The 25315-nt window shown below is 43.5% G+C and overlaps 1 protein-coding gene across 1 annotated transcript in view; it reads left to right on the top strand.

The window, feature by feature from the left end:
* Nucleotides 1-25315, top strand: part of LOC124795601 (atrial natriuretic peptide receptor 1-like) — a 369591-nt gene that overhangs the window by 203678 nt on the left and 140598 nt on the right. Inside the window, exon 13 of the mRNA XM_047259672.1 lies at nt 12482-12686. Within this exon, the coding sequence (XP_047115628.1) occupies nt 12482-12686 (205 nt within the window). The remainder of the gene's footprint in view (nt 1-12481; nt 12687-25315) is intronic.

The raw sequence follows: 25315 nt of genomic DNA, 5'->3' as shown, positions 1-25315 counted from the left end.
TCAGTAAAATACGGTTAGTCTTGGACTACCTCAACAATCATTTCAAAAGCTACTTGAATCTACGCAATTTAGAAATAAGAGATTTAACTTTGAACTTGAATTAAATGATTCTGAACAATTAACAATAGTAAAATTTAGTACGTACCAAGCTGAGCTGCAGTCACAGGTAACTAAAATACGGTAACAAAACTCGCACTCTTAATTTGTGCTTGTGTAATCTAAATATTGTAGCCAGCTATGAATACCTTAACTGAACTTTGAAATTAAAGCAGTGAAATCGAATGATGCTGGCGCTTGAATTTCAACGACACTCGGGCTCATTTCGGAAAAGGAAGGGACCCTGCTTGGCAATGCAATTGGGACAATGAGCAACAAAGGTTCATGCTAAGTTGCTGTAATTTTGTGATGCAACAATTTTAAAAGTTTGAAAAGCTGAGGTCTGCCATACAGCTCTATAACTTTACGTGCTTCCAGTCTTCCTTGTTGGTTGATTGAAGGTTTGAAGTCGTCGATCGAGGAGGTGGCAACAGTCACTCATTGTCGGCCGTCGCTGTTGCAGAAGCTGGATGTTGGCGCGCCTTCCTCTCGACACGGTCACCAGACGAAACGGGCTCTTGATGTGCGCCAGCTAATGCTTCCCGTCCGCGACACCATTTCAGAAACTATCATCGCAAGTCGAGCGCAATTACATGCTGCCAAACCCCGAAAGCGCGGCAACTCGCGGGAGCGTTACACTACACACCTGCTCCACTGCACCACCCCAGCCAGACTCTCTCTGCTCTGCCCGCGCCCCACGTGGCAGAGTTAACACTACCAAAGATCCTAAACACTTTGGTTCTCCACACGACCTATCGATGTAATGGTTCGATAGCATAGTTTCCCTAGGCCAGACCCAGCGTAAAAATACAAATAATCTTTACACAACAAACCAATTATACATCGACATAAATGCATATGTATACAAATAGTAAAACAATTACAATATACAAAGACACAGAAACGTCATATATTCAGGTAACAAAATAAGGAAAAAAAATTATAGTACAATAGATGGAAATACGAGGATATGCATTTCCGGCGTTACACACTGATCCTATCTGACACGGATCCGACACACTGCACAGCAGTTTTCCAGAAGAGGACGTACAAGCGTAGTGTAAGCAGTGTCTTAAGTAAAACCGTAGCGTTCCCTCGGTATTCTGCCAATAAATCGTAATCTTAAGTCTGCTATACCCACAGCATTATCTTTGTGATCGTTCCAATCTAAGCTATTCGTAATTGTAATCCCTTAGTATTTAGCTGCAGCTGCAGCCTTTAGATTTGTGTGTTTCATCGTATAATCTAAATTTAGCGGATTCCTTTTGGCAGTCATGTGGGTGACTTCACACTTTTAATTATTAAGAGCCAATAATCTTCGCACAGTACAGGTATCTTGTGTAAGCTGTTTTGAAACTTGCTCTGATTTTCTGATCACTTTTAATGATAGTCCTCTGCAAACAATCTAAGAGTGATACTCAGATTGTCTCCTAAACCATTTAAGTAAATCAGGAACAGGAGAGGGCCTTTGCGAATGCCAAACACCAATTCTGTTTTATTCGACGAATTTCCATCAGTTACTAAGGACTGTGACCTTCCTGTCACGAAATCACGAATTCAGTCGCACAACTGAGACGATACTAATAAGCACCCAATTTGATTCGGAGTCGCTTGTGAGGTACAGTGTCAAAAGTCTTCTGAAAATTTAAAAATAAGGAATAAATTTGACATCCCCTGTCAACAGCACTCTTTATTTCGTGAGAGCGATGAGCTAATTGTGTTTCACAAGAGAGATGTTTTCAGATTCCGTATTGGCTGTCTGTCAATAAATTGTTTACTTCGGGATACCTCACAATGTTCTAACGCAGTATATGTAACAAATTCCTACTGCAAATCGACATTAGCAATATGGGTCTGTAATTTAGCCGAGTACTCCTGTTTCCGTTCTTGGGTATTGGTGTGACTGTCTTTAGATACGAATCTTTCAACGAGCTGTCTGTTGATTATGATTGGTAAATGTGAATCTATTGTATTAGCATACACTGAGAGGAAACTCACTGGTATACAATCAGGACCGGAGGCCTTGCCTTTATAAAGTGATTTAAGCTGTTTTTTTACACTGAAGATATCTACTTGCAAGTTACCCCTGCTGTTAGTTATTCTTGGATCCAATTCTGGAATATCTACTTCGCAAAAACAAGCGCGGAAACAATTTCCGATACTGCAGACGATCTCGAACGGTGGAATGAGCACCGCATACTGAGGTACACATTTGTTGAGCTATGTCTGCGACTTGTGCGAATCAGTTCGTCGACTGCCTGGACACTGTCTGTGGGAAAAGTCTATGGCATCCTTGGCTATTAGCATCAGCCACATCTGTATGGTCTTGGTCACATTGTTGGCGCCATTTCACTACAGTTGGACGTGACACAGCATTTGGTACATACACTCCTGGAAATGGAAAAAAGAACACATTGACACCGGTGTGTCAGACCCACCATACTTGCTCCGGACACTGCGAGAGGGCTGTACAAGCAATGATCACACGCACGGCACAGCGGACACACCAGGAACCGCGGTGTTGGCCGTCGAATGGCGCTAGCTGCGCAGCATTTGTGCACCGCCGCCGTCAGTGTCAGCCAGTTTGCCGTGGCATACGGAGCTCCATCGCCGTCTTTAACACTGGTAGCATGCCGCGACAGCGTGGACGTGAACCGTATGTGCAGTTGACGGACTTTGAGCGAGGGCGTATAGTGGGCATGCGGGAGGCCGGGTGGACGTACCGCCGAATTGCTCAACACGTGGGGCGTGAGGTCTCCACAGTACATCGATGTTGTCGCCAGTGGTCGGCGGAAGGTGCACGTGCCCGTCGACCTGGGACCGGACCGCAGCGACGCACGGATGCACGCCAAGACCGTAGGATCCTACGCAGTGCCGTAGGGGACCGCACCGCCACTTCCCAGCAAATTAGGGACACTGTTGCTCCTGGGGTATCGGCGAGGACCATTCGCAACCGTCTCCATGAAGCTGGGCTACGGTCCCGCACACCGTTAGGCCGTCTTCCGCTCACGCCCCAACATCGTGCAGCCCGCCTCCAGTGGTGTCGCGACAGGCGTGAATGGAGGGACGAATGGAGGCGTGTCGTCTTCAGCGATGAGTGTCGCTTCTGCCTTGGTGCCAATGATGGTCGAATGTGTGTTTGGCGCCGTGCAGGTGAGCGCCACAATCAGGACTGCATACGACCGAGGCACACAGGGCCAACACCCGGCATCATGGTGTGGGGAGCGATCTCCTACACTGGCCGTACACCACTGGTGATCGTCGAGGGGACACTGAATAGTGCACGGTACATCCAAACCGTCATCGAACCCATCGTTCTACCATTCCTAGACCGGCAAGGGAACTTGCTGTTCCAACAGGACAATGCACGTCCGCATGTATCCCGTGCCACCCAACGTGCTCTAGAAGGTGTAAGTCAACTACCCTGGCCAGCAAGATCTCCGGATCTGTCCCGCATTGAGCATGTTTGGGACTGGATGAAGCGTCGTCTCACGCGGTCTGCACGTCCAGCACGAACGCTGGTCCAACTGAGGCGCCAGGTGGAAATGGCATGCCAAGCCGTTCCACAGGACTACATCCAGCACCTCTACGATCGTCTCCATGGGAGAATAGCAGCCTGCATTGCTGCGAAAGGTGGATATACACTGTACTAGTGCCGACATTGTGCATGCTCTGTTGCCTGTGTCTATGTGCCTGTGGTTCTGTCAGTGTGATCATGTGATGTATCTGACCCCAGGAATGTGTCAATAAAGTTACCCCTTCCTGGGACAATGAATTCACGGTGTTCTTATTTCAATTTCCAGGAGTGTATATCGCCAGAATCACACAGTGAATCTGTGTACGATTTAGACGTTTTAGCCACAAGAGTCTCACGTCCTTAAGAAGAATCGCACTGTACCGCCTACTTCAACTTCGTAGTACTTTTTCAGTTGCCGTGCCATTTCACTAGCACACTGTGATGCATCTTCTATCCGTTCCGAATCAGAATTACGTCCGCAGAAAACCAGGAAAAAGTATTCCCATGTGACAATGCGCCACTCTTGTTGCGCAATAGTGTTATTGCGGGACGACATGATTAACTTACTGTCTGAGGCCGCTAGATTTAAATCTACGAGTTTTGATCACCCGTGACAACTCATGAGTGTGCTTAAGGCACATATACAGTTTTAGATTCTGAGAACTTACCGAAAGAACTGACCTAAAATAGAATAGCCTTCAGCGAAAACGAATTATATGCCCTACAGATCTACATCCACATCTACATCCACATATATACTCCGCTAGCCACCAAGCGGTGTGTGGTGGAGGGCACAATTCGCGCCAAGGTCAGATTTCTCCAATCTGTTCCACTCGAGGATCGCGCGAGGGAAAAACGACTGTCTGAACACCTCAGAACGATCTCTAATTTCCCTTATCTATAAATGGTGATCATTGCGCGATTTGAAAGTTGGTCTTTCTATGAAGTTTGTAACGCTCCCGCGATGACTAAATGTACCAGTCACGAATCTTGCCGCTCTTCTTTGGACCTTCTCAATCTCTTGAATCAGAAACAGTTGGTAAGGGTCCCATACAGAGAAACAATACTCAAAGGCTGGACAAACTAACGTATTGAAAGCTATTTCCTTTGTTGAAGGACTGCATCGCTTCAGGATCCTACCAATGAACTGCAATCTAGAGTTCGCCTTATCCGTTACTTGTGTACTCTGATCATTACATTTGAGATCATTTCGAATAGTCACACCCAGATACTTGACGGATGTTACCACTCCCAAAGACTGGGCATTTATTTTGTACTCCTACATTAACGGGGATTTTCGCCTTGTTATACGCAGTAGGTTACACTTACTAATATTGAGAGATAACTGCCAGTCATTACACCACGCATTTATTATCTGCAAATCCTCATTTATTTGTTCACAACTTTCGTGTGATACTACTTTCCTGTAGACTACAGCATCTTCGGTAAACAGTCTAATGCCGTTGTCAATACCATCAACCAGATCGTTTATGTAAGTCGTAAAAAGCAGCGGATCTATTACGCTGCCCTGGGGCTCACCTGAAGCTACGATTGTTTCTGTTTAAGTCACCCCTTTCAGGACGACATACTGCTCTCTGTCGGAAAACTTTCTATCCATCCGCATATGTCATCGGATAGACCGTAAGCGCCCACTATTTGGAGCAAGCGACAGTGTGGAACTGAGTCGAAAGATTTTCGAAAGTCGAGAAATATGGCATCAGCCTGGTAGCCGGTATCTAGAGCCTGTCGTATATCATGCACAAAGAGGGCCAGCTGTGTCTCGCATGACCGCTGTTTCCTAAAACCGTGCTGGTTTCTGCAGATGGATTCTCAGAGTCTAGAAAGGTCATTATGTCTGAACACAAAATACGTTAGATGATTCTACAACAAATCGATGTCAGTGAAATTGGCCGATAATTATGCGCATCCGATTTGCTCCTTTTTTTATGGATTGCTATGACCTGGGTCTACTTCCAGTCCCGTGGAACTTTCCGCTCTTCCAATGATCTCTGATAGATAATGGATAAGAATGGTGCTATGTTTGTAGCATAGTCAACATATAATCTTACGGGGATACCGTCTGGGCTAGATGCCTTCCTGACGTCTAAGGACGTTAACTGTTTTACAATCCCAGATACACTAAACGCTATGTCAGCCATCCTTGCGTTTGTTCGATAAATGAAAGGGGATGATGCTGCAGTCCTTTGTCGTAAACGAGCTTTTGAAAGCTAGGCTTAGAATTTCGGTCTTCTGTTTATCATCATTCGTTACATTACGCGTACTGTCAGAAGATATCGAATTATTTGTAGCGTTCATAGATTTTAAGTACGACCAAAATTTTCTGGGGCTATTTTCAGAATCTGCAGATAAAATATTGCTTTCAAATTCGTTAAAAGAATCTCTCATTGACCTTTTGACAGCTGCTTTCATTTCGAATAAAATCTGTTTGTCAGCGGGGCAGTAACTGCGTTTGAAACGACTGTGCAAAATTCTATGCTTTCTCAGCAACTTCCTAATATGTTTGTTGTACCAAGGTGGATCCTTCCCCTCCCCTATATTTTTGCTAGGCACATAATTCTCTAGCACGTGGGCAATACCTTTAAATTCCGACCAAAGATGCTCAATATCTTTGCGTCCCGTGGTGAACGCTTCGAGCTAACTATGAAGATATTCATTAATGACACTTTTATTTGCTTTCCCAAACAAGAAAACTCTAGGCTATTTTCTTTTTTTCTTTTTTTTGCGACTTCCACTGACATAGAAGCCACACATTATCGTCGCTAATACCTTCTTCTAGATTAACTTCCTCAAAAGATCGGGTCTGTTTGACGCCAAGATATCTAATATATTTCTATCTCGAATTGATTTTCTAACCAATTGCTCAAGGTTGTATGTTGAGAGCGCTTCTAGAATATCTTCACTCGAGTCTTTGCTTCTGCCCCCTGTGGTAAACGTGTAATTTTCCCAGTCAATGGATGCCAGGTTAAATTCTCCACCTATAACTAACGGATGATTTGGATATTTGTTTCCTATGTACTCAAGAATTTCCCTGAAACGTTCTGCGACGTATGTTGCGAATGCTGGTGGTCTATAAAAAATCGTAATACAACGGCCACTCCTTGTGTGACTGACAGATTTATCCAGACTATTTCACAGTCTGACCCAGCATCGATCTCAAGAGCGTTTAAACAGCTTTTAACCGCAATGAACAAACGACCTCCCTTAGAATCAGTCCTATCCTTCCTAAAAATTGTCCAATCCGAGTTCGAAGTTTCACTGCTATTTATGTCTGGTTTCGATCAGCTTTCGGTACCTAATACAATATTGGCATTGTTACTGTTTATTTCGGAGAGTAACTCTGGTATCTTGCTAGAGACACTTCGACAATTTACTAACATGGATGTAGCATATTTAAATCCTTTGGAATGACCTGTTTAGGTGAACTAACAATTTTTACAGTTGGCACACCCACATCCGTGTCATGAACTGGTAATTTTTCAGGAGGACATTACTAGTACTCGGGCGAGGAGGATAGTATGCTAGGAAAATCCGAAGCTTTCCCTCCGTTTGTAGGGTACGTATCGCTTACGATAAGCAGGATCCTTTGGAAATTTCAAGTTAAAGTCGTTTATCGTTCACCATCTAAGATTGCAGAGTTCCCTGGATCGTTGACGCTGATTTGCTATTGTGGAAGGCTGGAGCACATTAAATACCTGTCAACTGGGGTATGGGTCTACAGGTCAGATCACATGTAACGTGGAGACATTTGGCTTTGATAATCAATACTGCAGCCGACGAAGTCTATTATTGCTGATAATTGCATAGCTACCGGACACAAGGTTACACGATTATATAAAAATTTGTTTACGGCCAATTTAATTTGGGATTTCCTTATTAAAAAGTTCCTGAAGATACGTATGGCGGAAAACCTTATTAGCCAGTAAAGGAGTTGTCAATGGGGCAACTCATGGAATTCCATTATTTCCTTGTTATGCTCTTAGCGACGAAGACAGAACGCGTCGAGCGCCACGCTGGACGGCAACCCACCACACAGTTGAGTTTTGCATATCCGCCATCGAGGGTGCTGTCTGCTGGTGGTACGGTCTGTCTCACATTTACGATCATGGCAAATGCGCAAAATAGAGCGCTAATAAATTTTAACAAGTGCTCACGGTCCAGCGTAATTTCAATAATAAACTGAAATAATTAAAACTATAAACAGGCCTTAAAGTGGTATTACATCCTTCCAAAACCTCTGTACCTACAAACGTCTTATCTGTCCCATCATCACCTATACCCATGTAGCCTGGATCTCCATATTTCTAATATCTTACAACTCCTAGAACGTCACGCGCCTTCCATTTAACCTTCACACATCGTCTACCAGTTGATAAAATTTCCCCTCGCCTTAAATTTCTCACGCATCTCCACAAACACTAACATCTCGCAAACTCGGCGAACATAAGCCAGTTGTCTACCAGTCTTCCCTCCACCTCTTCATCCTGCATACCTTATCCCAACACAATTTCAACAGGCTGCTCCTTCTTGATCCAGAAACCCTGAAATCTACCCATCTTATTAGCAGTAACCTTAGTCCCTACGTCCCCTCCTGACATCAACGCTGTTCTGTCAGCCTCTCTCCTTCCTGCTCTGGCCTTAATTTTTCTTTTCTTTTGGCTTTCGTTCTGAAGTTTGTACAGCCATCTCTCAGTGTCTTTTCTAACTACATACATCAAAAAAAGTGTTACATCACACCTTCATTTCGAAATAAATGACAAGAAGACAAAAATTATCACTGAGGGATCACATTTATTGATATATTCATTTACAATGTGTCGAGATGTCGAAATCAGGAAACAAACATTCCCGTAACGACGAAATCGTCTGTTTCCCATGGAGGAAGGGGGGAGGGTGTTTTACAGCACTCATGAGCAACGTCAACACGTGGTGGAACGTCCACTTTCTCAGATGGAGACTAAAATTAGTCATGACATTCTATCGATGAGATCATCAGACAAGCTCTGTTCGAAATGCCTCGCTCTTAAATGGCGATTCTGCGTAAAATACGAAGATAAGGTGATCGCTGTCATCGTCCAGGAACAGCTCGTTTCAGTCGTTCCCACACATGTTGGACTGGGTTGATGTCTGGGGAAGGCAGACAACCCATTCTCATGAACACGTTACTTCAGCATGCTGAAGTAACGTGTTCATGAGAACAGTACAATGGTCTTGTTAGTTATAATCCATTAAGATGAAAATATCACCAAAACGTTGCCAATACAGTCGCATTGTTGGTTGTGGAATCTCGTCCCTGTCCCATGGAGCAGTGAGATTGCTTTTAACGACCACGAGAGGTGTACAGTGACCCCAAGCAATGCTGCCCCAGAACATCACTCCATCACCACCTTGTTGCACGTGTGGGGCACAGATCTCTAGACATTCGATAATTTCGAGGTGTCTCAAAACAAGCCGCCTCCAATTAGGGGGATACAAACAGATACATGTTTCGTCCGTAAACAACACCTGACGCCGTTCCTGTGGTGTCTGTCAAAAATGATTTTTTGCTCGTCTGTAACGGAGTGCATGGTGTTGTGGTATAAGACGTCGGGCGTCGGGAATTGGATTCACAATCGTCTCCTTAAAATCTGATCAGATGCGTGACGTTCTGTACCCTCTTTGAAAGCCGAATTCACTTCGGAGCACTCAAGCAGTTTCACTGACTCGAAAGTCGTAGATATCTATCATCCTGTGCACATTTTAAACGTGGATCGCTTACGCAGTGTAAATCCTTAACGCTAAAAGTCAGCTGGAGCCGATTGTATTTTCACACCACATAACTTTCACTCTGGTGAGCACATTAACGAACTTCCCTAATAGACAAACCTCTCTTCATGGGGTTATGGGAGTTCAATCTGCTGTTCCACAGACGACTCTAATGTGTAGCTCCCGGTACCTTACTCTCAACTGAAATCCATTTGAGTGTGTAGATACTGCTAATGTGTATCTTTACGAACAACGTCAGGGGTGACCATCAGATCAGTCAAGGAACTGTGACAATACCAACACACTACAACGACATATCTAGGTAATGCAAAACTTCTGCTGATGTATGTATGTATCACACCTAGCAGCCCAACATTGTCTCCCCACTCACAAGTGCAGCCATCTATTTATCTGTATTGTCATACATCCCCTCTATCCTTTCATTCTGTTATTATTATTGTCTTCATTCCAAATGCTGTTTTACTGCACTTATCCATGCTACCCTATTCTATACAAACCTCTTCATCTCTGCACAACTATAGCAACCTATGTTCATTTCAACCTGCTTGCTATAGTTGAGTCTTTGTCTCTGTCTACAATTTTTACCACCTGTACTCCCTTCCATTATTAAATTGGCGATCCTGTCACGCTTCACAATGTCTCCTGTCAATTGATCCCTTCTTTTACTCAGGTCGTGCCATAAATTTATGTTTCCCCCAATTTGAATCCAGTGCATCCCCATTAGTTGCTCGAGCTACCTAACTAATCTTCAAGATTATTTAATAGCATAACATTTCAAATGCTTATATTCTTTTCTTGTCTGAACTGCATGTTGTCCACATTTAACATCTGTACAAAACTATATGCACAGCATCTCCTGGGAGCTGACATCGAGGGAATTTAAATGCTTCACTGTCAGCACCACTGTTCCCGTCGATGTCACCTCTGAAACGTCCCCTCTGAAAATCTGTGAATGACTGTGCTGGTAAACTCCTACGTTATTTGATTTTGAAACAGCTGAGCAAAACTCAACGTACTCAAACAGTTTTCTCTTTACTTATTCTGATCATCACTAAAATGACACACTATATTTTTAGCGCAACGCAATTGACTTTCAAAAATCCCTACAAAGAATGGCCGTGACTAACAATAACCTATACCTGTAAGCAGGCTGTTTAGGTCTTTATGTTGGTAACGTTATGTAGCGCTCTGTATGAAAATCACTGGCTGTGCTGCATGCAGTCTGTGGCTGGTTGGCATTGCTGGAATATTCACTATTGTAGTGTTGGGCAGTTGGATGTGAACAGCGCGTAGTGTTGCGCAGTTGGAGGTGAGCCGCCAGCAGTGGTGGATGTGGGGAGAGAAATGGCGGAGTTTTGAGAGCGGACGATCTGGACGTGTTTCCATCAGAGAGAGTAAATTTGTAATACTGTATATCATGAACTGATATATATATGATGGCTTTTCAATATTATTAAGGTAAATACATTGTTTGTTCTGTATCAAAATCTTTCATTTGCTAACTGTGCCTATCAATAGTTAGTGCCTTCAGGAATTAGAATCTTTTATTTAGCTGGCAGTATTGGCGCTCTCTCTATTGCAGTAGCTCGAGTAACGAAGATTTTTGTGAGGTAAAAAATGGTTCAAATGGCTCTGAGCACTATGGGACTTAACATCTGAGATCATCAGTCCCCTAGAACTTAGAACTACTTAAACCTAACTAAGCTAAGGACATCACACACATCCATGCCCGAGGCAGGATTCGAACCTGCGACCGTAGCAGTCGCGCGGTACCGGACTGAAGCGCCTAGAGCCGCTCGGCCACCGCGGCCGGCTTTGTGAGGTAAGTGATTCATGAAAGGTATAGGTTATTGTTAGTCACGGCCATTCTTTTGTAGGGATTATTGAAAGTCAGATTGCGTTGCGCTAAAAATAATGTGTGCCAGTTTAGTGTTGATCAGAATAAGTAAAGAGAGAAATGTCTGAGTACGTCCAGTTATGTTCAGCTGTTTGACAATCAAATAACGCAAGAGGTTCATCAGCACAGTAATTCACTAATTTTTCAAAGGGCATGTTACATACCTTTCATGAATCACTTACCTCACAAAAATCTTCGTTACTCGAACTACTGCAATACAGGGAGCGCCAATACTGCCAGCTAAATAAAAGATTCTAACTACTGAAGGCACTAACTACTGATAGGCATAGTTAGCAAATGAAAGAATTTGAGCCGGCCCGAGTGGCCGAGCGGTTCTAGGCGCTACAGCCCGGAACCGCGCGAATGCTACGGTCGAGGGTTCGAATCCTGCCTCGGGCATGGATGTGTGTGATGTCCTTAGGTTAGTCAGGTTTAAGTAGTTGTAAGTTCTGGGGGACTGATGACCTCAGATGTTAAGTCCCATAGTGCTCAGAGCCATTTGAACCATTTTTGAAAGAATTTGATGGAGAACAATGTATTTACCTTAATAATGTTCAAAAGTTATTTGTCATCCGTCTTTAGAAATTTCCTTTTTCTCGCGGACAGATGTCCAGATCGTTCGCTTATTGTAACTTCTCGAAATTCTGGCATCTCTCTCTCCACATCCACTACTGCTGGCAGCTCACCTCCAACTGCACAACGCTACGCGCTGTTTACATCCAACTGCCCAAGACTACACAAGCAAATATTCCAACAATGAGTCCAACCAGCCACAGACTGCACACAGCGCAGTCAGCGATTTTCACACAGAGCACTACGTGGCGTTACCAAGACAAAAACCTAAACAGCCTACTTACTTCTTCTTTAGCTTTCAGAAGGAGTCATTTTTGTTGCATTTTACGACGTTCATTTTCAACTTTTAACTGCAAAGGAAATGTAATCCAGTGTGTGTTTTAACCTCTGGTTGATCAGAAGCAGCGTGGCTGATGGCATCTCCCCCACGTGGGAGGGGGATGGGGGAGAGAGGGCAGATTAAATGAACAATAAATTAAGAAAAAAAGGAAAACTGACGTTAGACGACACACCTGAAGATGTCTGGCAGAGGTCAAGATTACATTGTTAGCATCTGCTGAGGCTTTCCGCAGGATAATTATGACCTGAGTCTTTTTTTATGTGGTGCTTTGCAGAGATCGTGCAGCGCGTACGCGCGGGAGACCGTCCTAGCTTCCGTCCGTCGCTGGAAGGCGGCGCTGGCGTCGGTGCTGGTGGCGCGGACGGCGGCGGGCAGGCGCAACTGCAGCTGCAGCGGCTGCTCCGCCAGTGCTGGGCCGAGGAGCCGCAGGAGCGGCCCGACTTCAGCTCGCTCAAGGGCGCCATCCGCAGGCTCAACAAGTGCGTCCCACAGCAGGCGACCCACACCTCACGTACACCTACCTAGCTCTCACTGTTGCATTGGGCTGTACTTACAGTTTGTTTAATGGCATTAATTAGAGTCCAAAACTTATAACATAGATTCCCAGATGCGCAACTCCTGTGGATATATTGGGTAGGTGCATAAGTTCGTAGCGTTCTTCCGTAACACAACAGACATACATTACAAAGACTTTAGTAATCAACAATATATTCGCCTTCACTATCTTCAGAATCTGCCAACGCTGTGAAAATTTTTCAATTGCAAGACCCTAGAAATTACGTGGTTTTTGAAGTGAGCTATTTTCGGAGCGAATTTTCATCCAGAAAGTAAGTTTCTCCATCGTTGTTCAACAGAGACCGGAAAAGGCAAGATAAGTTTAATAAGGTGGGTCAATGACTTCCCAACCCCTACTTTTGAATAGCGTTTTTTGTCAGTCTAGGTGTGCGGGCGTTATCTTGGACTAGCACCACTTCACGCAGTAATCCTGGTCGTCGTTCTTGGATTACGACTGCAAGATGTCTCAGTTTTTGACAATAAATGCCAGCAGTTATGGTAACGCTTCAGGCGAGCAATTAGCAGTACCCCACACTACCACTGTTCCACCAGATGTACAAAATTATCACGTGAGGATGAGCGCAGGTCTATGTACGGCAAGCTGCTTCTTTGTTTGGACCCAAGAATTCCATTCCTTTCCTTATGTTAGTGTAAAGGCAGCATTTATCGTGACGAGTAATGTTACAGGATAGGAATGGTTGGTGTTGTTCATCCAGTTGATGACGAGTAAGCATAGATGCACACAGGGACACCCACAGATTTCTGCGATTGTGCCTTAGACCATGCGGTTCCCATACATCCGATTTTTTAACCTTACCCATTGTATTCAAATATCGCACCATGGTGGAATGATCACAGTTCATCACATTTGCCAGTTCTCCAGTCGTGGATCATGGTGGATTTATGCGTTTAAACGATCTTCAGCAAATCCCGAAGGTTTTCCTGAACCTGGGAGTCACTGATGTCAAAAAGATCCTCCTTGAAACGAGAAAATCGTTTTCTTGTCGTGCTCTATCGAATGACATTACCTCCATACGTGGCACAAATGCTTCTGTGTATCGACAATGTTCTGATTTCTACACTTGGCGTCCACAGCCCCACTCACTATCTGCAAAAGACAAAATGATACACTACTGGCCATTACAATTGCTACACCAAGAAGAACTGCACATGATAAACGGGTATTCATTGGACAAATATATTATACTAGAACTGACAGGTGTTTACATTTTCACGCGATTTGGATTCATAGATCCTGAGAAATCAGTACCCAGAACAACCACCTCTGGCCGTGATAACGGCCTTGATACGCCTGGGCTTTGAGTCAGACCTCGGATGGCGTGTACAGGTGTAGCTGCGCATGCAGCTTCAACATGATACCACGGTTCATCAAGAGTAGTGCCTGGCCTTTTGTGACGAGCCAGTTGCTCGGCCACCATTGACCAGACGTTTTCAATTGGTGAGAGATCTGGAGAATGTGCTGGCCAGGTCAGCAATAGAACATTTTCTGTATCCAGAAAGGCCCGTACAGGACCTGCAACATGCGATCATGCATTATCCTGCTGAAATGTGGGGTTTCGCAGGGATCGAATTAAGAGTACAGCCACACATATGATATGTAGCGTCCACTGTTCAAAGTGGCGTCAATGCGAACAAGAGGTGACCGAGACGTGTAACCAATGGCGTCCCATACCATCACGGCGGGTGATACGCTAGTATGGCGGTGACGAATACATGCTTCGAATTTGGGTTCACCGCGATGTCGCCAAACACGTATGCGACCAACATGATGCTGTAAACAGAACCTGGATTCATCCGAGAAAATGACGTTTTCCCATTCGTGCACCCAGGTTCGTCGTTGAGTCTGTGATGCAGCGTCATGGGTAACCGCAGCAATGGTCTCCGAGCTGATTGTCCATGCTGCTGCAAACGTCGTCGAGCTGTTCGTGCAGATGGTTGTTGTCTTGCAAACATCCCCGTCTGCTGACTCAGGGATCGAGACGTGGCTGCACGATCCGCTACAGCCATGAGGATAAGGTGCCTGTTATCTCGACTGCTAGTGATACGAGGCCGTTGGGACCCAGCACGGTGACCCGTATTATCCTCCTGAACCCACCGATTCCATATTCTGCTAACAGTCATCGGATCTCGACCAACGCGAGCAGCAATGTCGCGATACGATAAACCGTAATCGTGATAGGCTACAATCCAACATTTATCAAAATCGGAAACGTGATGGTACACATTTCTCCTCCTTACACGAGGCATCACAACAACATTTCACGAGGCAACGTCGGTCAACTGCTGTTTGTGTATGAGAAATCGGTTGGAAACTTTCCTCATGTCAGCATGTTGTAGGTGTCGCGAACGGTGATATCCTTGTGTTAATGCTCTGAAAAGCTAATCATTTGCATATCATAGCATCTTCTTCCTGTCGGTTATATTTCGCGCCTCTAGCACGTCATCTTCGTCGTGTAGCAATTTTAATGGCCAGTTGTGTAATAAAGACTCAAATAGCAACAGTGAACAACAAACAAAAAATATCAATCGATAAATATACCCATAGCAACCGGAATTTAACATGAAAAACAAAAACGCTAGGAACTTATGCGTCAACCAAATAGGAGTACTTATCTTGTTTCATTGGTTGTCCAGAGTTTCAGATTCACAGATCTATTTTTGTGATTGAGGCGAACTTTTACCGCTACAAATGACAAACAATTTCTTCCTAGGGAAAAGCAATACAGCGTCACCAAAGCAATGCTAATACCGTAGCTGTCAAAACCAACATTCCACAAAACTGTCCAGGTCGAACTGCCCCTTGCCACCTTCTCCCGCCATCTACATCTACATTTACATAGATACCCTGCAAGCTACCGTACTGTTGATGGCGAAGGGTACCCTGTACTACTAGACATTTCCTTTCCTGTTCCTTCGCAAATAGGGCGAGGGAAAAACGACTATCTATATTTCTCCGTATGAGCCCTAATTTCTTCTATCTTATCGTCGTGGTCCGTACGCGCAATATCTGTTGGCGGCAGTAGAATCGTCCGGCAGTCTGCTTCAAATGCCGGTTCTGTAGATTTCTTAACAATGTTTCTCGAAAAGAACGTCGCCTTCCGTCTAGAGATTCTGATTTGATTGCCCGAAGCATCTCCGTATCACTTGTAAATTATAGATCGCAGCGATCAGTCCATGATTTTAAATTTTACTGTGCAGATCCAGATTTCGGCTAGAAGCTATCAATTCTCAATGCACTATTATTTTCGCTCAATGCATGTAATGACTGTTGGTCTGGCTTCATCCACATTTCATTGAATGCTACAGTAGTATTCAATGAACTGTGGATGAAGCCCGATCAACATAAATTACATGCATTGTGCGAAAATAATCGCGCACTGATAATGGCTAGCTTCTAGCCGAAATCTAGAGCTGCACAATAAAATTTAAAGAGAACGATTGATCGCTACAGTCTATAATTTAGAAGTCAATATAACAGTCGCTGAGTGCAATAGCTTTCTGAATGGAACGTAACCTGATCTCCGTATCATTTGCGTGTTGTTGAAACATACGGTAACAAATCTAGCAGCCCGCCTCTGAATTGCTTCGATGTCTTCCTACAGTCCGACCTGCTACGGATCACAGGTACTTGAGTCGCACTCAAGAACAGGTCGCACCAGCTTCCTATATGCGGTCCCCTTTGCAGGTGAAACACTCTTTCCTAAAATTCTCCCAGTAAACGGAAGTCGAGCATTCGCCTTCACTACCACAGCTCTCACATGCTGGTTCCATCTCAACTCGATTTGCAGCGTTGCGCCCAGATATTTAAACGACTTAAACGTGTCAAGCAGGACTGTAGTAATACTGTACCCAAACATTAGAGGTTCGTTCTTGCTACTCATCCGTATAAACTTACATTTTTTCACATTTAGGGCTAGCTTCCATTCGTCACATCAACAAGTACTTTTGTCTAAGTCATCTTGTATGTTCCTACAGTCGCTCAACTTCGTTGCCTTACAGTGCACCACGGCATCATCAGCAAATAACCGCAGATTGCTGCCTACCCCGTCCGCCAAATCGTTTATGTACAGTACATAGAGAACAACAGCTCTCCTGTCACACTTCCATGGGGTACTGCTGACGATACCCTAGTCTCCGATGAACGCTCACCGTCGAGGACAACATACTGGGTTCCATTACTTAAGAAGTCTTCGAGTCACTCACATATCTGTGAATCTATTCCACATGCTCGTACCTTCGTGAACAGGCTGCAATGGTGCACCGTGTCAAATCCTTTGCGGAAATCCTGAAATCTGGAATCTGCCTGTTGCCCTTCATCCACCACTTCGATTGAGGCTGCTTCTTTTAATCTACCGTCCGCCCCGATAACTGACTGGTGCCGGCGCGGTAGCTTAGCGTGTTCGGTCAGAGGGTTAGCTACCCTCTGTAACAAAAAACTGAAAGGACAGATCAACGGAGAACCTAAAAGGGCGTCAAATTCAACGAACAATATATAACTAAATGAGTTCCAAAAAAGTGGTCAGCGTGATGGCTTGACGTCCTACGGGCCCTGGTTCAAATTGCTCTGAGCACTATGGGACTTAACTTCTGAAGTCATCAGTCGCCTAGAACTTAAAACTACTTAAACCTAACTAAACTATTACATCACACACATCCATGCCCGAGGCAGGATTCGAACCTGCGACCGTAGCGGTCACGCGGTTCCAGACTGAAGCGCCTAGAACCGCACTTCCACACCGGCTGGCGGCCCGGGTTCAATTCCCGAGTGGGTCGGAGATTTTCTCCGCTCAGGGACTCCGTGTTGTGTTGTCTTCATCATCATTTCATCCCCATCCGGCGCGGAGGTCGCCCAATGAGGCGTCGAATGCCATAAGACCTGCACCAAGGCGGTTAAACATGCCCAACAAGGGGCCTCCCGGCCAATGACGCCAAACGCTCATTACCGTTTCTTTAATATACCGTCTACTGACTTCTGACGTCATGCCCATGGCGTCAGACGATCTCTGCCGCAGAATCATGTTTCTTATGACTCTACGTAAATGTAATGGAACTTCAACCTATATTTACGGCTCATTATGCAGATAGTTTAGCGCGTCCGGGTGGTATTCAGAGCCCCTCACAAATAGCTGGTCCTGGTCGCATACAAACAGTGTTTATAATATACTGAAACTCCCTGCCAGATTGAAACTTTTTGTCGTACCGGGAGGTTGACCTGGGAACTTTGCCCGTTGTGGGCAAGCGCTCTACCAACTGAGCTATCAATCGACGACTCATGACCAATCCTGACAGCTTTACTTCCACCAGTGCCTCAATTCCTACCGTGCAGTCTTCATAATGTAATATGTAATATACTGGCTGAACCAACATGAAAGGCGTTCGATGGTCTAAAATCATATAAAACAAAAATCCCTTGAAATACAGCAAAAAATTGGCCAGGAACAGGTAGCACTCGCGCTCTGAGGGGTCCGTACAAACTTAATTATGCATACAGACAGCCCATCGATCCCCACGAATCGAGGAAATCTACCATTTTTGCCGATTATAGGCGCTGATAATGGCAAGACGTCGGTTCAGCGATTGCAAGAGTTCCTCGAAAGTTATAATTTTATCTTTGAACATGGATAACAAATGACATAAGAAATATTTTCTCGTGTGATGTAATTTACAGATTAACAATTTTCCGTTTTTTTTTCTTTGCTTGTATTGTGAAACCTTTTTCGTTTCCAAATTCTAGGTCGACGGGATGTAGCTATACATTTTAATGAGAGAGTTTGCTAGTGCCAAAGCATCTGACATAAATAAGCGTATCTTCTGATTCCATTTTCTTGGAAGCATAACATTTTGCACCACCAAGCGACTATAGATATTAATTTGTGACAAATTTCAACTTGAGCGACTACCGTTTCTTGAGAAAAGAGATCTTAACAGGTAGTTAGACAGACAGACCGGTGGATAACAAAAGTTAATTTTTTTACGTAATGTAATTAAAAATTCAGAGTTTCGGATTTTTTCCTTTACTTGTACTGTGAAACCTTGCTTTGTGCCAAATTTCATGTATCTAGGACAACGGGAAGTACTCTATAGGTTTTGATTCGTGAGTTTGCCAGTATTAAAATACGTGACATTAGTGGCCATATCTTTTGATGTCATTGACTTAGAAGCTCAACATTATAGACTTTACTATGTGCCTTTCAACATGTCACGTCTATCCGTTCCTGAGAACAAAATGGAGATTATCAGGCGAACGGACAGATAACAATCGGGTAATAAATGACGAAACGAAATGTTTTTCGTGCGATTTACTAACAAATTCACAATTTTCGGATCTTTTGCTTTTGATTTAACTTTGAAACCTTGCTTATTGTGAAATTACATGTATCTAGGCCAAAGATAAGTAGTGTATAGGTTATGATAAGTGAGTTTGCCAGTATTAAAATATGTGACAGAAACGGCCGTATCTTTTGACTGCATTGACTTAGAAGCTAACCTTTATCGCACCGCAAAGAGACAATAGACCTTAGTATGTGACATAACTTTAGGCTTTATGCGTCAACTCCTTCCTGAGAAAGAGGGCTCTTAAAAGTCAGACACACAGAAAGACAGACCAGCAAATGGACAACATAGTGACGATATGAGGATTCCGTTTTTACCGACTGAAGCACTGAACCCAGAAAAGAATCAGATAGAGCGTTACTGAGATGAATATCAAACGATTCCGTTTGATTATGGCATAACGAAACTGAAACTGGATTTTTGCTGGGCAAAGTGTTACGAAATTTTTTGATACGCCTTTATCGATGAATTAAGCAATTAATAGTAACTAAAAGATTATATTTGAAGTGAAGCTAGTTGTCAAACTCGAATTATTTTAACTTAATTCTTCAACTGAAATACTTTAGTGACTTCAAGAAGTGCCGAAATGAAGATGATCAGTGTTCTTTGAGGTCTTAGCTGATGCAAGATATACCGTAAGTAATCTACTATATGTCTCTGAAGGAAATACGGAAGCGTCCGATCCCGCCCGTCTGCTTTGACCCGTGACGTCACAAATATGGCAGAAACAAAAACAAACACACACACTTTCCACAAGAAGCCTAATGACACTATCGGGACAAGCGCGGGAAATGGGGTGTTTTGGGTGGGGGCAAACTAAATATAAACAAATTTAGACGCCTTGCGTAGCTACAATGTGTAAGTGAAGACAGCCATGCATGAATACCCACCCACCTCCCCAGGGGTCGCAACCCCTGCAACCCATAGAAGATAAAGATGCTTCAGTAGCTGATTAGTGTTTTTTGTCTTTAAAAAAAAAAACTCACGGGATAGAACGAACAGATCAGAAAGATAAATTTAATAAACTAAAACAGAAATTGGAGGAAACAGATAATTAAAATAAGTAATGAGTGTTTTTAAATTAAAAAAAAAATCTCACGAGATAGAACGAACAGATCAGAAAAGTAAATAAAATAAGATAAAACAGAACTGGAGACAGCCACACTCAAACCAAACTCCGCACCGTCATGACGTCACACACGACAACACCCTTACGTCATGGGTCAAAGCCGACGCGTGGGATCGGACACTTCTGTCGACCCGTCTCTGAATAAGAGATGGTTACTTCGAATACATGTTGGTAAAACTGGGGGTAATTTAGTAACAGAGAAACAAAAAACGAAAATGTGAAACAAACGAAGCAACCTGAAAATAAATCCAGGTAAAAATAAGATTATGGAATAACGGATAATTCCAAGCAATTTTGTATAGTTTCGCAAATTGTTATCTTACTTCAGAAGCAACTCCTATTATGTAGAATTTAGGTTACGACGAGCAGTTCACACCTGAAGCAATCGATGTGGAATATAACGATTACTTGCAATCCATATGGATTTTTGAAAAGCCTGGCGAGTTGTATACGTATGCATGGAATACGTCCTAATGTCGTCTCGGACCTCCTTTTACCCGGCTTATGGCCGCAACTCTACGTGACATGGACTGAAAAAGTGGTCGGAAGTCCCTTGCAGAAAGATTAAGCCGTGCTGCCTCCATAGCTGTCCATAATTGCGAGTGTGTTGCCGGTGCTGGATTCTGTGTACGAACTGACCTCTTGATTATGTCTCATAAATGGTCGATATGATTCATGTCGGGCGATCTTGGAGACCAACTCATTCACTCCAACTCTCCCGAATGATCTTCAAACAAATCCCGAACGATTGTGGCCCGGTGACAATGCACATTCGCATCCATAAAAAAATCCATTGTTTTGTGGGAACATGAAGTCCATGAATGGCTGCAAATGATCTGCAAGTAGCCAAGCATAGCCAGAGGACCAACTCCATTCCATGTAAACACAGCCCACACCATTATGGAGCCACCACCAGCTTGCTCAGTGCCTTGCTGACAGCTTGGGTCCATGACTTCGTGCGGTATGCGCCACAATGGAACCCTACCATCAGCTCTTACCGAATAAAACAGGGACTCATCTGACCAGGTCACAGTTTCGCAGTCGTCTAGGGTCCAACCGATATGGTCCTGAAGCTAAGAGAGGCGCAACAGGTGAAGTCGTGCTGTTGGCAATACGCTTCGTACGCTTAACATTGATTTCTGCGGTTATTTCAAGCAGTTTTGCTTGTATGCTAGCAGTGACAACTCTACCCAAACGCCGCTGCTCTTGGCCTTTAAATGAAGAAAGTCGACCACTACGCTGTCCGCGGTGAGAGGTAATGCCAGAGATTCTCGGTTCCCTCTTCACAGTCTGAATATCGGAATAATGAATTCCCTAACGATTTCCGAATGGAATGTCCGATGCACCTGACTCCAACATACCGCGTTCAAAGTCTGTTAATTCCCCTCGTGCCGCCATAAAGACGTCGGAAACTTTTCGCATGAATCACCAGAGCACAAATGACAGCCCCGCTAAAGCAGTGCCCCTTTATACCTTGTGTAGGCGGTACTACCGCTGTATACGTGCATACCGCTTTCCCATTACTTTCTTCACCTAACTGTGTTTTAATTTATAATAATTTATAATATTATAATAATTTACAATTTATAATATATTTCTGTTTATAACATAATATATTAATAATATATTACTAAATGTATAATAATATATAGTACATATATATAGTACATATAATTTGACTTCCAAATCAGCCAGAACATAATTCCTGAATGGTCTCAGTAGGATTTTATACAATTTCCAATAGGATTTTATGGTTTCAGAAAACTATTATTCTAATCCCTATTTAGATTTAGGGAGAAGTAGCAAGTCCTTGCTATACGTTCAGAATATTGCATATAAGTTTTAGAACCACACCTGACATTTTGCAAACTAATTGCTTTCCAGCTCTTTCCAAACGTACAGTACGTTTTGTGACCGTGTGGTTTGGTTCGAAACCCACGAAATTTGTCATCCCTTTATTCCTTTCGTAATTGCTTCATCTACAACGGTACTTACACTCTCCAAGGCTATGCAAGGTCCACAGCAGAGGGTAAGTCCCTTTACATCAGTTATCAGAGCCTGTGAAATTCAAATATGAGGCGGGAGATGAATGGCTGATTGAACGTCTCTGTGCGTGTTGTAATTAGGGTAATCTTGCCTTCGTGATATTTACCAAAATGGTGAGTAGAACAGTGTAGTGTATTACTGGAGTGGTCTCTTAAAGCAGACTCCTGAAACTTTGTAAGTAGGCTTCAAGGGATAATTTGTGTCTGTCTTTAAACGTATGCCAACTCAGTTCTTTAACCTCTCTGTGACACTCTCCCATGTGTCAAACTATCATGAGTCCATTCGTGCTGCTATTCTTTGTTCGAGTATAAGTCCAGTATCCCCTGTTGTTCGTATCTGAGCGACCGTGATGGTCTGCTGGGTACAGAGCCACACTCTGGCTCTGGTGGTCCCGGGTTCAGTTTCGGATACATGTGGGTTTTTTTCATGATTCCAGATCCTCCAGGAAGACCCTAGATCCACTCAGCCTGCTATTATCTTGAGTACCGGGGATCTTTCCCCGGCGTAACAGGAAGCCCGGACGATGGGATCATCACCATCCCTCTCCCAGTGCCGTGGCTAATGAAAAGCTGTTCGCTACCTGCTTTCAGTCCAGAAGTTCGTTCACATGTTGAGCGCCACAGACTTTACCTTTCAGTCCTATTCCACCCGTGTCACACACAATTTACCAATTTTGGGATGGGTTGCTTGAGCGTTTCGTATGGAAACTCGTTTGTAGACTGATTCCGTTTTCCTAGTATTCTGCTAGTGAGCGTTACCTATGTTGAGCCTATGTGACCGTTACATTTCGTATCTCTGTAAACAGCAACACCTAGGTATTTGCGCTAGTCGACTGAATCCAATAAAACTTCCAACTATCATTCAATCAATAAATCAGTTAATCAATTCGTCACTTCCTAAAAACGAATGTGATCTAACTTGAAATGTTACACAGAGTGATTCAAAACGCTTTACTTGATGGACAAGATGGTGTATAAACCTGAAAAGGGTACGGTTTTTGTTTTGGCCCCAACAGGAGGCACAGAAATTTCCAAATTTGTAACCTCTGGATTTAGAATCATAGTGACATAATGATGAAGGAAAGAAACTATTTCAGCTGAATGTTTCTTCCCAGTCGGTCCAAAACAAACATAAAACTGTGCGTTACTGTCTGAGATCCAGGTGTGTTTATCAGATAGAGAGAAAGCTGGCGTTTATAATAGGCAATGTTGGTGCTGATGTTTGGACACGGAAGATTCCGTTGGAAATCCATATATATCCATTCAGTGTTTGTAAATTTTCTGCCTCTCTGTCGAGATTATATTTTACGGTGATAGAATGCATCACGTTTTTTGCGGTGTAATTCCTACTCAATCTCCTCTCTCTTTCTTACTTTCCATCAGCTGCATATGTGAATTGCGCCTCTAGAGCTTTGAAAGTTACAGAAAACTTATCGCAAATACTGCATTTATCACTGCGATGGAAACCGAATGAGATATTAAACTTTGTATTAAATATTTTGCAATGGGTTTCATATGACGGTGAACAGGTGGGATGTGTCTCTTCAGACATCTCAAACATCTTCTTGATAGTGAATATTGTAGAACAAAAGCAAACTAGTGCATTTAATTTATTATAATGTTGTTATACCAAGAACCGACGGAAGATTGCCGGCCGGAGTGGCCGAGCGGATCTAGGCGCTACCGTCTGGAGCCGCGCGACCGCTACGGTCGCAGGTTCGAATATTGCCTCGGGCATGGATGTGTGTGATGTCTTTAGGTTAGTTAGGTTTAAGTAGTTCTAAGTTCTAGGGTACTGATGACCTCAGAAGTTAAGTCCCATAGTGCTCAGAGCCATTTGAACCATTTTTGACGGAAGAGTCATTTAACATCTTGATAGTTAGTTCTTCAGATAAGTAGAGTTTCTCTGTTATGTATGCTGTAATGACTGGACATGCTTTCAAATGGCATGCTGTGAGCGCGGGTGTTTTTCTCTGTTTCTGATAAACGATTATGAACTTGGTTTTTCTATGTTTCCCTCGTTTCTCACCTGGAGACATGCTTTCATTTTTGAAATACCATGCAGTGACACAAACGCCGTTTGACAAACAGTCAGTTCTGTTATAGTATTACTTTTCATTATTCTTGCCTTATAATATAATATACTAGGTGCGACAATAAAGTAATAAGATTGACGTGAAAAAATATGTTGCTTACCGTTTTAGTTAAGTTTAGTGTTGTCTCCTTCAACGTAGTCCCCTTCTGATTGCACACACTTCTTCCAGCGCTTCTCCCATTGATGGTAACATTTCTGGAACTCATCTTCTGTAATATCCCTCAAAACCCTCGTCACAGCTTGTTGGACATCTTGTGTTGTTTGAAAATGGTGTCACTTGACCGCCGTTTTTGCTCTTGGAAATAGAAAAAAGTCGCACGGAGCGATATGTGGCGAATAAGGTGGCTGTGGTAGTACTGAAATTTGTTTTGAGGTTAGCAATTGCTGTACTGACAGAGCAGTATGGGATGGCGCATTATCATGATGCAGAATCAAATTACCAGCAATGTTGGCACGGCACAGAGAACTCTTTTACTAAGTCTTTCTAAAATTTCTTTGTAGTATTATTACTTAACTGTTTGTCCAGGAGGCACCCACTCTTTATGAACAATTCCCTAGGAATCAAAGAAGCACACAAGCATGCGTTTCAATTTTGAGCCTTTTTTGGTCTGGGTGATCCCTTTGAGCACCATTGCGAACTTTGGCGGTTTGTCTCTGGATCGTACTGAAAAAACTAACTTTCATCACCAGTGCTAACACGGCTCAACAATTCTGGATTGATTTCCCTTTGCTCTAATGTATTATGCGGTTCCATTTGCGTGACGAGAGACACAAATACGTGTTAACTTATTACAGCACAACTCACGACTGATCAGTTGTATCGATGTGCCACTTGGACTAGAAGCAGCTTATAGACCAAGGTCAAAGATATTGTGCCTACACAAGCCTGCAAGGTTGCAACATCTTGCAAAGAAAATCAGTGTCATTACA

Source organism: Schistocerca piceifrons, chromosome 4 (assembly GCF_021461385.2).
Source record: "Schistocerca piceifrons isolate TAMUIC-IGC-003096 chromosome 4, iqSchPice1.1, whole genome shotgun sequence".
Classification (NCBI taxonomy): Eukaryota; Metazoa; Arthropoda; class Insecta; order Orthoptera; family Acrididae; genus Schistocerca; species Schistocerca piceifrons.
The sequence above is the reverse complement of the archived record's forward strand: the minus strand, read 5'-3'. Positions and strand labels throughout refer to the sequence as shown.